The 15,346-nt window shown below is 60.3% G+C and overlaps 6 protein-coding genes across 6 annotated transcripts; 4 read left to right on the top strand and 2 right to left on the bottom strand.

Annotated features, from left to right (window-relative positions):
- Positions 1–2,197: 2,197 nt before the first annotated feature.
- COLE_06696 (uncharacterized protein) lies at positions 2,198–4,064 on the top strand (the record flags this gene model as incomplete). The annotated part of the gene is made up of 3 exons (XM_018422792.2): positions 2,198–2,324; positions 2,426–2,687; positions 2,735–4,064. The coding sequence occupies 3 exons, from the start codon at positions 2,198–2,200 to the stop codon at positions 4,062–4,064; spliced, it is 1,719 nt and encodes a 572-aa protein (XP_018279901.2).
- A 1,222-nt stretch (positions 4,065–5,286) lies between these two features.
- COLE_06695 (uncharacterized protein) lies at positions 5,287–5,592 on the top strand (the record flags this gene model as incomplete). Its single annotated transcript, XM_018427228.2, has 1 exon — positions 5,287–5,592. The coding sequence occupies one exon, from the start codon at positions 5,287–5,289 to the stop codon at positions 5,590–5,592; it is 306 nt and encodes a 101-aa protein (XP_018279902.1).
- A 433-nt stretch (positions 5,593–6,025) lies between these two features.
- On the top strand, positions 6,026–7,190 carry COLE_06694 (uncharacterized protein; the record flags this gene model as incomplete). Its single annotated transcript, XM_018422793.2, has 4 exons — positions 6,026–6,184; positions 6,234–6,523; positions 6,600–6,998; positions 7,031–7,190. 4 exons carry the CDS (start codon positions 6,026–6,028, stop codon positions 7,188–7,190), a joined length of 1,008 nt encoding a protein of 335 aa, XP_018279903.1.
- Positions 7,191–9,948: 2,758 nt separating this feature from the next.
- On the top strand, positions 9,949–10,857 carry COLE_06693 (uncharacterized protein; the record flags this gene model as incomplete). Its single annotated transcript, XM_018422794.2, has 1 exon — positions 9,949–10,857. The coding sequence occupies one exon, from the start codon at positions 9,949–9,951 to the stop codon at positions 10,855–10,857; it is 909 nt and encodes a 302-aa protein (XP_018279904.1).
- Positions 10,858–11,476: 619 nt separating this feature from the next.
- COLE_06692 (uncharacterized protein) lies at positions 11,477–13,291 on the bottom strand (the record flags this gene model as incomplete). The annotated part of the gene is made up of 1 exon (XM_018427229.2): positions 11,477–13,291. One exon carries the CDS (start codon positions 13,289–13,291, stop codon positions 11,477–11,479), a length of 1,815 nt encoding a protein of 604 aa, XP_018279905.1.
- A 961-nt stretch (positions 13,292–14,252) lies between these two features.
- On the bottom strand, positions 14,253–15,190 carry COLE_06691 (uncharacterized protein; the record flags this gene model as incomplete). The annotated part of the gene is made up of 6 exons (XM_018425749.2): positions 14,253–14,371; positions 14,449–14,521; positions 14,596–14,761; positions 14,824–14,879; positions 14,965–15,082; positions 15,126–15,190. 6 exons carry the CDS (start codon positions 15,188–15,190, stop codon positions 14,253–14,255), a joined length of 597 nt encoding a protein of 198 aa, XP_018279906.1.
- Positions 15,191–15,346: the final 156 nt, after the last annotated feature.

Below are 15,346 nucleotides of genomic sequence, written 5' to 3'. Positions count from 1 at the left end.
CGTTCTCGGCGACAGTCTGTCATAGTAGTCATGCGGGATTGGCCAAGGATGCGGCACCCAGACCACGGCAAACGCGTCACAGATTGGGACGGCAGACGTCGGGAATGCAGGGCAGTGGGGATGGGGTCCCGCTGTAGTGACAACGCAGCCGGTATCCGAAAGTGGCAGAGAGGGACTGCCACTTCGTGGGCGCAGATCCGGCTGCAGCCGGCTGAGATCTGTCTGCTGCGTCTGATTGACCACCGTACCTGCCGGGTGGCAGCGGGGCTGAGGCTGGAGCGTGAATCATCACCGATTCGGGAGGGTCAAAACACACCACACTCATGCGTCATGCAGAGACGTATTGCGTAGATCTTCGCCGACGCCAGTGCCTGAGTGGTATCGCCAAACAGCGGCGGGGTGAAACAGTGACAAGCGACGCCTTGCGCCTTGAGGCCCGAGGCACTGAAACGGGCCTACGTCTGCGATGTCGCGATGCCGCCGCCCATCAAGATCGCAGCGTTATAGCTTGTAGCCAGCTCGCAATGTTTTGCAGAGGTCCGCCACTATGCTTATTGCACAGAAGGCAGATGGAGGAATGGAGTGGAGAAGGAGCCGAGTGATCGAGTGAGAGGTTTGGTGGGTGCTGCGGAAAATCACTCGTCAGGGGATATACGACACGTGGCGCGCGCACGTGATCCGATACCGCCACAACAGTTCGCACCGCCACAGTGGCAAGAGGCCGCAATCGCAAGAGTGAAGTATGAGCATCGAAGAGGACAGTGATCGTGGGACTACCATTGTGATGAAGTGTGAGGTAGATGGGGGGGGGGGGAGGGGGAAAGTGCCTCACTGGCCTCACACAGATGGAATCAAATCTCACGTGTCCGGCTATAGACTGCAAGGGGGATTGACAAGTGCCTGCCGAGGGACATGCGGGCGTACTTGCGGGGGAGCAGGGTAGAGAGTGCCCACAATTCCCACATGCTAGGAGTTTTGAGTGAGCCTGGGTGAGCCTGGGTGCATGTTGCCGATGCTGCCGACACCGAGTCACCCGCGCGACCCCGGCGGCCACCCATTCCACCCATCCTTCTTTCACAGCCCCCCCTTCCACAGCTTTGTCATTATTACACAAGGAGCATAGAGAGTCACTAACATTCTTTGTCCTCGTCTCGCGCGCACTTCTTCCAGCATCTCTTTTCGCATCACTCTCTTTATCTCTCCATCTCTTCATCTCTTCATCTCACCTGCCATCTACCCTTCCACAATTCAGCTGCTCCCTCGACATCTCAAGTGAGCCCCGCGTCCACCCCTACCGCCCTAAACCCCCCAGTCCCCTCCCCTCCCCACCCACACCCACCGCCCCCCTCCCCCCAATCCGCTGGCCGCCCAGTTCACCTGAATACGCCAACTTACTCAGCTTCCGCCACACGCCATTGCCTGCATAGCCTCACCTCGTTCCGTATCTTGCCAAACGCAGAACCAATGGCGCCGGTGCCGGTGGCAAGTCAAGATGCGTTCTCGCATTGGAGATCGCCTGTTGCGAACGTAAGTTTGTGCCAAGGCTGGTAGACTTCCGGGTGGCATGGGAGGCATGGCTGGCGTGGCTGGGGGTGTGGTATGGGGAGATGGAGAGAAGAGGGGAATAATAGTGCCTGGGTGGTGTATAGCCGCCCGGAGGCCGGTGATCCTTAGAGGGGCTTCACCCAAAAAAGTCTGGCGACATCGGGATTTCGCTTGGGCCATGGGCCATGAGCGCGACGCGGAGGGCGCGGGGGGCGCGGGCGGGCAACCACGGGCGGGACCCATTAGGCCCATTAGACACATTACACACCCATTACTCAGTCCACAAGGTCGGGTCATACCACACAAGGGGCTGCCACGCTCCGCCCTCGTTCTCGACCTCACTCAATCCACTTTATTCCACGCTGCCGCCCCTTGCACCTTGCTTTGTCCCCATCATCGCTGACACTCGACTTTTGGTCTTTCGTCAACTTTCCAAATATCGTCGCCTTCCATCACTCTCCCTCCCATCATAAACCCCCCTCCTCTGCGTCATCCGCCTCTTCTCTCAACGCCCTTTTCTTCCGGGCGGCTATCATCCGCCACCGGCTACGACGCGTCCACCCCCCCCCCCCCCCCCGCCGCGAACTCTGAACCTTGCCCACCACCCATCAACTCCTCTTGACTTTTGTCGGCTGTCCGTTCCTCCGACACGATGCAGTCCGCCGAACTACCAAATGTCACCTCACCCCCAACATCAAGGTCTGACTTGATCCACCCCAGCTTCCTCCCCACCTGTGAAGTCGGAAGGGATGGTGGCGAGATGCACTCTCATGCCTTTGGTAAGTCGCAACTTGATGTTCTAGCGATGTGCCATCTTTTTGGCTCCTCATCGCTCCGACCACTTGTCGCCTTCCTTCCTTGCTTCTGACACCCGTCTTAGATCTTCTCTCCCTCGCAAGCGGAGCCTCCGCCGACGGTAGCCCCTCGGTCGGCACGGCCAAGCTGCACGGAGCGGAGCCCGCGTCCGTGCCCAACCCGTCTTATCTCACCTCTACGCGTCCTGCCATTGCCAATGGCCATCTTGGTACCAGCTCCTCGGCAAATCAGCCTACCAAGGCTCGCCGAATGAGTTCCTCGACCCATGTAACCTTGGGTCGCGGCAAGTTGGGCCTTACAGGAGACTCCAACCTGGTCAAGGACACGTGAGTGATCTTCATAATGGACCTGGAGAGCTGCATATTAATGACAGTCGTCCCACTCTGTCAACCTCGATGACCAGCGCGAGCCCTATCCCTGTCCGTCGCTCCTCTAACGCGGCAAATACTGGTGGTCTCCCAGCGCTGTACGACTTTGCCAAGGTGGACGGCCGCCGCCCGGCCCAATCGCGCACAACTTCCACTCGCCAGGCCCCCGTGCAGGCCTCTGTTGCTGCCTCGCTCCCCGCTCGGGGACTGACAGGGGGCGCACGTCAGCTCAACCCCCCACCCGTTGTCCAGACGGACGATATGGAGCTGGACATGTCATTTGACGGTGACGAGGACGACGACGACCAATCACGCAGCCGCAGTGGCAGCGCCGAGCTGGATATGGACATGGACGAGACTGACCAGAACGGCAACAAACTTGACTGGGAGAAGCTCGCTCTCGGGACGGGCTCTGGAGGCGTCAAAGGGAGAAGGAAGGGCATGATCTTCAAGTGCGAGACGTGTTCAAAGGAATACCGCCACCCGTCATGTCTAGTCAAGCATCGCTGGGAACACTCTCCCCATTGGCGGGACACGAACCAGATTAGCATGAGCAAGCATCAGCAGGTCCAGTTGCTCGAGGCGGCTGCCATCCTCTCCCACATCAACCCTGACAGCGGTCGCTCGCTCCCCACGGATAAGTCGCTGTGGCCCATGGCACTCTCTCCAGAGCCGAACCACGCCGTCCTACGGTCGGCCAAGTCGGCCACTCGTGACCTTCCATCTGTACGCTCTCCTCGCTCACACGCTTCACCTCTTTCTCCTGGATCCTTCCGCGACTTTGGCAACGTGCCGGCTGCCAATGAACGCAGGTCGAGTCCCGCATCGGACTCGACCTCTTCCATGGGTCACGATGCATCGCCGCACCCCAACTCTTTGGGCCTCGAGAACAGCCACACCAGCCCCATGGGCATCAGCAATCCCGGTCGCCGCACGTCTGTATCGTCTGTTGGTGGTCCTACGACACCAGCCTCGGTTGGCTCCCTTCCGGACGTAGGCGGTCTCCACTTCCACCCTGCCTCGACTCCTACAGGCGCCTCGCCCATCCCTAATCGAGCCCTGTCGCTGAACGCACGTATGCGTATGCCGGGTGGTGGTATGTTTGGAGGCCCCAGCGGCGGTGCTGTGTTCGGCTCGTCAAGTGGCGGCGGTCTGTTTGGAACTCCGGGCACGCGTGCGACCTCCTTCCGTCTTCCAGACTCGGATGTCCGCGGTGGTCGTGGTGGCAGTGCAGGGGACGCAGAGGAGCCAGGTCGTGCGCAGAGCTCATCTGAGGAGGCTGATGAGCGCCGGCGCGACGAGGAAAGCTTTGCTGTGGGTGAGATGGAACTATGATTGGCAGGGTCGGTGAGTTGTGAAGACCACCTCGCTTGGTCTTCCAGCGGCCGTGAGCTGCAGCTCTCTGCATCACTCCGTCTCGAAACTGGGCAGCCTTGGGACACCGACCGCGCACCCGGCAACGCCTACAGCAGGTGAGGTACATGGTACATTGCCGCCTCCGTACGCATGCTCACAGCCAGTTGCTGCAGTGGAAGTCCGCTGTGGCGTCTGGGGGCTGCGGGTGGGTGGAGGCAGAACTGTCTTCGCGATTATCTGAGCCATGTTTGTATTGGGTTACTATGAAGTCAAATATTAAGTGCGACCTACTTGCGTGTCGAGGCTGCCTTCCTCGTGAGTAAAGTACGGCGGAATCAGGTCAACAGCCGTCCGTCACGATAAGAAACTATTGATGCGCGTCATGTGCTACTGGATTGTGTGGCTGAGGCACATGAGATTTGGCGCAGGTGCCGGGAAATACACGCCACGCCGCGGCAAACAGACAAATCATTCACGCTTCCTGCACGCGGCAAGGTAGGGTTTCATCGACTCGTGCACTTGCCGCGGATCGAATCGACAATTCGGCCGGTTGACGCGCTCGGGTTTGGAGGAGGGAGATACGGGAGCCGCGGCTGAGGACAGAACCAAACATGACAACAGATCATCACGTGTATGAGGATCGCCGGCTGAGAGCAGCTGACCGGTGATGCCGGTCACATGTTCAGTTTATCACGTGCTGTGGTTGGTTTGTTTGGAGTTCGACTCGAGTTTGGAGTTCGACTCAAGTCAGAACTCTGCGCGGATGATCGCTGCTGAGTGCAGCAGGTACGGAGACGCGTGCCCGAGCTGTTTCTGCGCCTGCGCCACGAGCACCGCGGTGGACGTTCTCATGGCGCAACCGGCTGAGCAGTGATCTGTTGACTTTTAGGCGACAGGAGGCACTGATCCATATGGTGAGTGCTTCTGTCACCCTGTGGACGACGGTAGGCACTGCTTGATATGTTGAGTGCTCTGCTGGCATTTGGGCGAGAGGTTGGCGCTTGGCCTGTCCAGCCCCATGATCTCCAGCACGGAAGCCTGCTAAACCGAAACAACCCGCGCTCTGGCTGGACAGCCCCGCTAACCCGCTGAAGTGTGGACATGTTCTGAAAGTTCAGAGTCCCATGGCTATCAATAGACGCCGCGACACACCCAACCTTCCCGGAACCGATATGATGTAAGAATAACAGGACACAAAGTCATGCTTGTCTCACCGACTCGTAGCCCCGGAGGACACGACGCGTCCCGTCGCTTCCTCTCGCCTGCATGCACTGCATCATGTCCGGAATGGACCTTTTGTCTCACAATTTATCTATTCCCGTCCGGCATGGCGATCTTTCCGCACAATAAGCTGGGCATGGCGATCTCTCGCAATGACGAGGATGGCGCTCGCTGGCGCCACATGCTCGTCAACAAGACTTGCAAGCGGGATCGGCGGATCGGCGTTCCGCGGTGCTTGCTGATCCCGCCAAGTCGCTTGGCCGCAACGCGCGCAACACCCCGATAGTTGCGGCGCAGATCAGATTGTCCGCAGCCGAGCCAGCCGAGCGCCGTTGCGTCATCGCCACTCGGCTCGTCTCCGCATACCGCATACCGCACCGCCATCGCCGAGTTGCCGCACCCGTGACTCAAGTCCGCTACCGTGTCCTGGGCCGCGATGACTTGCACTACTACACTAGGCACGCGCCGATGTCTGGCTCGGTGGGTGGTCACGGCGGCGCCAGCAACTCTACCGACTGACGCGAGGGCGGTGCCGGAACCGACAGGTACCGAGATAAGGGGAATCTAACAAAAAGAAGCTTGCAGTTTAAATATCGCGATCCGCTCACCACGAGCCTTCACTCCACCTTTCCGCCTCCACGCCGCTCGCTTCCGCTTCATCTCGAGCTCCTTTCGCATCTCGCCTCAACTACGTTCGACACAACCCGCCCACCCCCACCATGGCCTTTGGCAAGGTTGCGGCGGCTGCCCTCGTCTTCGGCATCCTGTACGCCGCCATGTTCGTGTATATGTCCTGGATGTACGCGACCAAGCGGTTCAAGTGGAAGTCGCGCTTCACCATTCTCTTTCTGCACTGCGCGATCCGCGTCGCGTCGCAGGTGAGCCGCCCGCCTTCCGAGTCCCCGCGGCGTGCATCGCTGACGACAGGCGTGCGGCGTCGCCTTCGGCGTCCTCCTGTGGCGGAACACGGACGTCTTCGTCGCCTACCTCATCCTCGGCGCCGAGGGCTACTTCTCGCTCACAATTGCGTCGTACTATTTCCTACGGCACTACGAGCTGCGGAACTTCCACCGCTCGCGACTGGGCAAGCTCAAAGAGGAGAAGAGGACGTGGCAGCGCTCCTTGGAGATCTGGTCGTGGGCACCGCTCTGGGCGCCGTGGCGTTACACCAAGGACAACGTGATTATGATCGTCGACTCCTGGCTCATCCCCGCCAAGTGAGTGTCTGCTCTCGTCGAGCATACAGCCTCGGCTGAGCTCACAACCCACAACCCCAGAACTCTCTAACCCCAGCGCTCTCATCATTACTGGTGGCTCGCTGATGGTCGGCGCGATGGACGCCGAAGCGAACGGGTACACGCCCGAGCAGGCAGCGAAGCGGCTGCGGATGTCCAAAGGCTTCCGCACCGCCGGCCAGGCCGTCTTCCTGATCCTCACGCTGCTGTGGGTCGCCTTCGTCGCCAACGCGTACCGCAAAACGGTGCGGGCACACCTCGGCCGCCTCGCGCGCACCGCCTGCTTCACCTTCGGCACCATCGGGGTCTTTCTCATCGTACGTGGCGTCTTCGGCGTCCTCCAAAGCGCGATCTGGAAGCTCAGCTACTACAACGCGCACAACTACGACGCGAACGGGTTCACGACCGAGTTCGTCGCGGTCGAGAACGTGCTGGCTGTTATGCCAGAGTTTGTTGCGTACGTCCCAAAGTAGTCGTAGCTGACGGCAGGGCTGCACTCCTCAACGCGAGCTGGTGGGCAACGCGCAAGCGCGCCGAGGAGATCGAGGAGGGTGAGGGTGACGATGAGGGAGATGGCGAGGGGCGGATCGGACGCAATGGGCCGCACGAGTCTCCTGGTCATCAGGAGACCAAGAGCATCAATGTCTAGACCCCAAGGCCGCCAATCTTTGACGTAGCATGTACATTTGTCCATGCCTCCGTCCGTGGGCCTTGCTGTGTAGTTCTGTAACCATGTAACCAGTGCGCAATCGCTGGAACGGCTAAGAGTGGGCACTGTGCACATGCGCCACTGTTTGACTACGGAGCCCACGTCGGTAAATCAGATCGAGTCGTTGGCCGCTTGCCTCTATGATCACGGAATCTTGGCTGTTGACGAGTGGTGAGCGGCGACCGGAAGTAAGCATCCGGGGTTGCCATTCACCCCTAATTCCGTAAGAAGGCAATCGAGTCACCGTTCGCTTTCGAGTCGATCTAACCTGCTTAACTGCTTCTTCACCTTCCATTTGCTCCAGGTATTGTCCAATCCCCCTCCTTCCCGTTCCTCTTCCACCATGGCAGACGTTCTCCTCGCCAGCGTCGAGCCGCTCTCGCACCCCGACCGTGTACGCACAGTCGCGCATTACGCTCGCAGCAATGGCGTCGCCGACATCGTTGCTGATCTCGAATCTCGTGGGGGGTGGTATGAGCAGCGTATTGCCGCCACCCTCGCCTACGTCTCGAGAGACACAGCTTGGGCGAGCAGACATCTCACCGACCTCAATCCCTCCGTGCGGAGGTTGGCGCTCAAGCTGGCCCGCCACCTCCCCGACTCTGCCCTCGAAGACGCCCTGCGCGACGCTCCTAAAGTTGTTCGCCTTTCGCTTTACGGTCAACTCAAGGGTCGCCCGGTCCTCGCCGACGAGCTCGTGGAGTCGGTGCGCGCTGAGTGGGGTGATGACGAGGCTCGCCGCATCCTCTGCTGGTGCACGGAGCCAGTCGTTCGCCGTCTTCTTCCCTCCCTTCTCCCTGCCATCCACCGGGCGCGTGGATGGCGCTCACTTGCGAGGGAGCACCCACAGACACTCCACCAAGCCCTCGCCACCGATCTCAACGAAAGCCTCAAGGCCGGCATCTCGGCTTCTACCTGGTGGTCGCAGTACGACACGGCTTTCAACAGCCTTAAGAAGAGCGGAGCCACAGTGAAGGACACCCTCGACATCGTGGAGGCCCATAATCTGATTCTCGGCATTTCATATGACTATCTGACGATGCTCTTCCGTCACGAGCCTCAGCGCACCTTCCGCCTTTTACGAAAGCACCACCAACTCCATCGCCTCACCCACAGCGCGACCAGTTGTCGCCTGATGGTGCGCTCTGCACTTCCCTCTGTTCAAGAGCTGATCGAAGCGCTCAGGGAGTCGGGCGTAGTCTGGGTCAATCTGGCCTTCTTCAGATGCTTTCCGCCATCAAAGCGGGTTGAGCTCCTCGAGCTGCTCAAAGAGGGATGCAGCACTGCGTCTGTGCTGACTAGATACGGTTCCGAGAATCTCTTGCCCAGGCCTGATCTGGCCAATCTAGCGCGCAAAGCTATCGTCGAGTTCGAACAGGCAGCAGAGGGGACGAAGCCCCCGTATCATCTCCTCGCCTATCTTCCACCAGAGGAGGTGCGAGACGATTTCCTCAAGGGCACACGCCTCCCCGACCCCAGCGACCGCAGCAGTGCATGGCGGTGGTACATCCTCAACGCTGAGGTCGCGGGCTCGGAGGCTCTTACTGCGGCAGCGGTTGAGGCGGCGCCTCGACTGCGCAACGAGCAACAACCTGTCCGTGCAACCGCCCTGTCTGCTCTGGCGAGCGTCCCCGCCCGTTTGTGGAACGAGAACGCTCTGGAACATCTGAGGATCATCCTGAAGGATGCCACCGAGGCGCGAGACGCATCCTACGAACGGCATCATGTTATGAGGATGGCTGCCGCCGTTTTGAGCGCACACATGGACTCGGCTCCTCACGTCGCATGGGTGGAGGTCATTTACGACATGCTTATCAAGCGTGGCGAGAGCACTCCACTCCCAGAGCTCCAATCTCTTCGCCAAGGCCACGGGGTGAAGCTGTGGAATTTTTACAGGCCGTACATGGCGAAGGAAGCCGTGATCCACAAGTATTCCATCCTCTTTGAGTTCGCCAGGTCTCAGCGTGCAGACAGCTTCCCCGGACTATGGGATGCACTTTGGAAGGCCATTACCGGCAAGGGCAACAAAAGCACAGTCCGCTCCGCCATCGAATTGTGGCTCAAGCCGAAAAGTCTTCGTCGAGACCGTGTGGCAGATCTCATTGCCTTCGATCGGAGCTGTATCACCATCCCCGTTGTGGCCGAGATCATTGCAACCATTCGCACAGATCTTCTCGATTGCGCTTTGGGCCCGCCGCCGAACGGACTCTTCAAAAGCGCCGACGCGCTTCCATGGGTCTTTTATCCGTCCTCACACTCAGTGAGGCTGTGGACGCCAGCACAGGCGGCCAGGCTGCTCGCCAAGTATGAGAGATCCTTGAGCTCATCACGCGGGCTATGGGAAAAGAAGCGCATCATCCGGTACCTGAAGGACATTCCGGGCGGTCTGAAGCTCGTTCGAAGCCTGGCGACAGACAAACGCAACGAAGTGGACATCGTTGAGGCGAGTCTTGGCGTGCTATCGTCTTCGCCCGCCGATCTAGGACTTCTCTACGGCTTGGCTGGCGGTGATCGCGCGCGCGTAGCGATATATGCAGCTTACGGCTCGGCTAGCCGCACCCGGCCCTCAATTTTAGCGCCACATCTCACGGATCTCCTCACTCGCAAGGACGTGAAAGTGACATCGAAGAAGGAGGCCACCCGTCAGGCAGTATCGCTGCTTCCGCTCAACATCTCGATGCCGCTTCTTGTCAATCTCATGGCCTCGGAAGAGTTGCACCGCGACACCCGCATCGCTTGCTTCTCCGCAGTGAAGCCGATGCTCTCGGTTGAAGCCGCCTGGGATATCCTCTACAAGGCGGTGGATGCTGACGAGCCCTTTGTCAAGCAGGCACTCTGCGATGTTTCCACCCTTGACTTCACACATGAGTTGCGACGCCGCTACGCCCCGATCGTCATCCGGCTCGCCAAGGACGAGCACATGGACGTCAAGTGTCGGGCATTGCAGGCATTGGCCGCCTGGGCAATCTACAGTCCGGACGCGGGCTCCGCTCTTGTCAACAGCTCCACCAACATGAGCGCTCGCGAGAGTGAATGGAAGGCAGCGGTACAATCGCTTGTACAGTGGGGCGACACCGAGAGTCTCCTCAAAGCCACGCGGGCTCTTCTGGACCACGGAGACGAGTCCGACGACAAAGGCAGCGACCTGCCAGCCGTTCGTCGCCTCAAGACTCTCTGCGATAGCCTTCAACGAGGACCGCACGCCGCGGCCAGCTATGCCGTTGCGACCCTTGTGGCAGAGCACGAGGACTTTGTGCCGCACGCGGCTCGCCTGCGCGCGGCGCGGATCGACTACGACGACCCCGGCAAGGCTCTCGAGGACCTGCGCGACCTTGTCCGTCTCCTCTCCCATCGCCCGCTGATGGCGCTGCGACTCCGTCTCGAGATTCTCGACCACTGCGCCATCTCACCTGCTGGCATGGACACAATCGCTCGTGGCCTGATCGATGACGGAGGGACTGTGGCAGGCATCTTCGCCGTGGGACTCATTGCGCGCGAAGGGGGGAAGGAGAAATGGTCGGAGGGGCGGCGCGAGATGCTGCTGGAGCTGCGCCGTCACCCCGACGCCGACGTGCGCGACGAGGCGCGCCGAGCGCGGATGCAGTGACCAGGGGTTGAGGTGTGATGGGGTTTGCACAGGGCGTGCTGGTTAAGTGAATAGAAGAGGAGAGCGTTGAGTTCCCCAGAGTGTTGAGGCGGAAGACCTGTGGGAGCATTGAACATAACAACGCGGAGTGGACTTGTACAGCATGGAAGTATAGAAGCATGTATGTGTAAATCTGCTGTATCCACGACCAGGACGCACGCGACGCCAGATAACCCTATTCATGCAAGCGAAGTGACCATTTTTGAGGGGTGCACTCTGCTGGGAGACAAAGGCCCCCCGGCGGCGCGTGGCGACGCTTCGTCGCCTTGCGACCCGTGAGAATAGGAGTTGCCCCAGATACACTTCCGTCCTCGCGTGCAAGTGCGCCCTACACATGCTGGGTTTCTACGACGCAAGTCCCTCTCAGCGCAATCTGGCCGAGTAAACCGGAGTGACTGGCGAGTGCCTCACGGTCTGAAGTGGCACTTCTCTCAAGGATTTCCATGCGCCTCGCGAAGCACCAGATAACTAAGTGCGAGATCTGTAGCAGCGCATCCCTGAATAGCCATCCTGTACAATCATGCACTTGAATTTCATTGAATGCCCTCTAGTCTATTGGGCCTACATACATAAGATTCATCTAGTACTCGCGGGCGAAGCGGAGGTGGCGGCGAGCCGGGGCCGCCGAGGACTCAGCCGCGGGAGCGGTCTCGCCGTCGGCGGTGGGCTCAGGAGCGGCGGCGTCCGAAGAAGCAGCGCCAGATGGGGCAGCGTCGGATACCGAAGGGGTGGGCGCAGTGCCATTCACGGGACCGGTGGGCAGGGGCGCGGTGGCGTTGCCGCTCGACTCAGGCCAGGGCCAGGCAGACGCGGTGCCGTTGCCAGTGCCATTCGCCGACTGGCCGATGGGGGTGACGGTCGCGTTGGGGGTGGTGGTGGTCTCCTGGCCGGTAGTGTTGGTGTAGGTGAGGGGGAAGCCGAAGGTGCTGTTCTTTGCGGTGGGCATCACGCCGTTGGGGAGGGTGCCGTTGGCCGAGATGGAGGCGTTGGCGGCGGGGCAGGTGGCAGCGTACCAAGCCTCAAAAGAGGTGTCGGGCGCAACCTCCTGCTCGAGGAGCCAGGGGGCGCCGGTCTCGGCGATGGACACGGCGGCGTACACGCACTCGTTGCAGAGGTTGGCGGCGGGGTAGGTGCTAAGCTTGGCGCGCTCAGTCGAGTTGAACACGAGCTGGAGGACGTCGGTGACGGTCAGGTTCTTGCCGTGCCACTCCTCGAGGCCCTTGAGGAGCGAGGTGGCGCAGAAAGTGCTGTTCGCAGTGGAGTTACCGGCGGGGATGGTTGAGTTGGTGCCAGCGGTGCCGTTCATGGGGCCAGTGGGGGCGGGGGCGGTAGCGTTGGCACCCATGGGGCTAGCTGACGTCGAGGCAGTGACGCTCGGGACGGCAGCAGCACCTTCAGGAGGGGCGCCCTGCTGCTCCTGGCGCTTCATCATGGAGGCCGAGGGGGAAGCCATGGACGAGGCGCTGACAGGGCCGGAGGTGGCAGCGCTGGGAATCGCAGAAGACGCGGTGCCGGAGCCAGAGGTGCCGTTGGCGCCGCCCTCCTGGTACGGAGCGAAGGCCGTCGGGTCGTAGATCGGCGCCTCAGTGGTCTGGAGGCAAGCCGCCTCACGAGCGGCCGGGTAGAGCTGGGCAATAATCTGCACCGTCTCGTTGCTGATGCCGGCGCCCTGGAGGTCGACCTGGCACGAGTTCAGAACAGTCTCAGCGATCTGGGTGATAGTGGAGTTGGAGCATCCAGGGGCCGCGCACGCCTGCTGAAGGTAGACCTCAAGGCCGGGAATGATTGAGTTGGCGTTGCCAGTGGGGCGCGAACCGGCGGGTGCGGTTCCTTCAGGAACGGCACTCGACGAGATGACGGGGGAGGCCGTAACAACCACGTTGCTCGCGGAGTTCACGGCGGAGCTGAGAACGCTGGCCGCTGAGGTCACGGCTTCCTGACGGCGCACGGGGCCGGAGCTCGTGAACATGAGCGCCGTCGAAGCCTTGGAGGTCGCAGCAATGGCCGTGCCGGAGACACCGGGGCGCGGCCCCGCACCGGAGGGAACCTGGCCACTTAGAGCCTGCAAGAGGGTGGAGGCCTGCAGGCACTTTGCGGATTCGCCACCCAGGAAGAGGCCGATTACGCCCTGCTGGCACTGGGGGGAGAGGTTCCGAAGAATGCTGAGAGCACCGACACCGCCGGCACCGGAGCCGGATGACGGGCTGGTGCCATTGCCAGCGGAGGAGGCGGTGGCGCCGAGGGAAGACTGGACGGGAGTGGGAGGTGGAGAGACAGAGGCCGGGCCCGACCCTGCACTAGATGGCGAGGGCGCACTAGACTCGACAGCTGAGGACTGGTCCTGTGCGTAGACGGTCGTGGCAGCTGCAAGGGCTGCGATGGTCGTGAAGCGCATTGCGGAGCGTGGCTAATGGATGAGGAGTGGTTTTTGAGTGTGGCGCTTTCAAGTGGCGAGTGTGGCGGTCGTGAAGAGATGGGGTTCGTACACTCGGTCGTAAACTGCGGCCAAGTAGACAGAGAGGGCGTAGTCTTATATGCATGCCCATCCGCAGCACGGCGGTGCACTTTGCAGTGGCGACACTTTTCCCCGCAGCGTCGTCCACCGCTCTGGCGTCACCGGCGTCACCGGCGGAAGGCCGATCGTGTACGCAGCCCACGGCGGGAGGCGGAGAGACGGGGCCCGGGGGCGGGTTACCTGCCGGCGGCATATCGCTTAAGGCTTTGGGGTCTGAGCCAGCGGCGAAGCTTGTGGAGTTAGAGCCTGACGTTATGGAGTCGGTGGTTGGGGCAGAGCAGAGAATGATGATGCCCTAATGTGACGTGGTCGGCAGTCCACCTCCGATGTCACGTCCCTCAACTTTACGTCCACATGTGTACGCAGCCTGCGCTCTGGCTGCGAGGACCTCGGCGACAAGTTGCTGTGCAACGTCAAAGACTTTATTCTATACTTTATTCAGGGGGAGGGGGGGTCATTATTAACCTTGCTTGCTGACATTGCACCTCTTACACGTGCCCACTGACGTCATGTATACACGACTTCAACTTGCGTTTTACTCCGCGGAAGCGTCGCCGACGGAAGTTTCTGGGTGCAGCGGGATAGGAACCGCAGCTATGCATGAAACTTATTGCTGGTCAGAGCTCCCGTGGGAGACGAGGTTGAGGAGACGTGAGGCGTTTATTGTTACAGATAGAGATGATCAAGGCGAAACGCTCGTGGATCGATCAGTGCTTGGGAGTGAATGCTATGCTGAGGGCGTTAACTGCAAACCCTCGCCCCGGCTCGCTCCGTTGTCGTTCCCAGGACTCTGGGCGCCTCGAGTCTCGGACAAAATACGCATCCCCGGCATGAGGAGGACTTACCGGCTGAGCATGTGCGGAATCGCGCTAAGCTGGGGTCCGTAGCGCTGCGTGTTGTCATAGAACTCGTGAATCGGAATGGCGAGTAGCTTCATGTTCAGGGGCACGCCCACCATCTCTGTACGTGAGCCTACGCTGTGGAAAGGGAGGGAGTGGCGAAGTCAGCGGCATCTCGGGCTCCGGGCCGTGACATACGCTCAGGCATAGTGACGAGGTAGATCTTCTTGCATTCCTTGGGCTGGGAGACGTGTGCCGGTTTGTAAGGATACTGCTGTTCAGCACATACATGGACGACCACCATCATGGAGTGGAGCCATCGTGGAGGAAGGTGACGTTTCTCACGAAGAACCCGTCAAAGTTAGGACGGTACCAGACCGCGAGGAGGCAGTGGATATTCCAGTGAGGTCCCTCCGCACGCCACTGCTTGGTGCCGGCGCCAAGAAGATCATCCAGGTGGCGGATGAGTCCAGTCTCTTCGTCTTCCGAGGGGTCAAGATATCCGCCGGGGCTGAGGTTGAGGTGAGCGGTACGATCTTCTGGACTACCACAACGGCGACGCCGCAGACATACAGCTTGAAGAAGTCATTGGCGATCTGCGTGGTCAGAACGCAGGGGACGCCGTGATCCTGTGGTCAGCTTAGGATCTGGCCACGAGACCATGGGTCGACAAGGAAGGTGAGGATGTGAAGGGATCCTGTGGCACAGACTTACATGAACAAGGATGACAGCGTCAACCGAGCGGCGCATTCCGGTCTCGTCATACTGGTCCTGGAGACGCCGCATACGCTCAGCAACGGACGAGTCTTCCTCAGGCTGAGTCGTTGTGTTGCTGAGGTGAATCTGCTAGTCCAGCTGCATTGGATGCGACGCACTGGAAGGAGAACTTGTGAACGGGGAGAAGGTCAACTTTCTCCGCGGAGTGGTGCTTGATGGGCATTCTAACTCGAGGTGAAGTGAGCGGTCAGAAAGGATGAGACGCTATGTGAGCGGGTGAGATTCAGAGCCGTGTGAGTTGTGTGATGAGTGAGCTGAGATGAAGACGAGAGATGAAGAGTTGGAGATTGGAGAGCGATGTGAAGAATGAGAGATGGAG

This window comes from Cutaneotrichosporon oleaginosum (genome assembly GCF_008065305.1).
Source record: "Cutaneotrichosporon oleaginosum strain ATCC 20508 chromosome Unknown ATCC20508_contig06, whole genome shotgun sequence".
NCBI classification, from domain to species: Eukaryota; Fungi; Basidiomycota; class Tremellomycetes; order Trichosporonales; family Trichosporonaceae; genus Cutaneotrichosporon; species Cutaneotrichosporon oleaginosum.
Note: the sequence above shows the minus strand (reverse complement) of the source record. Positions and strands in the feature narration are given on the sequence as shown.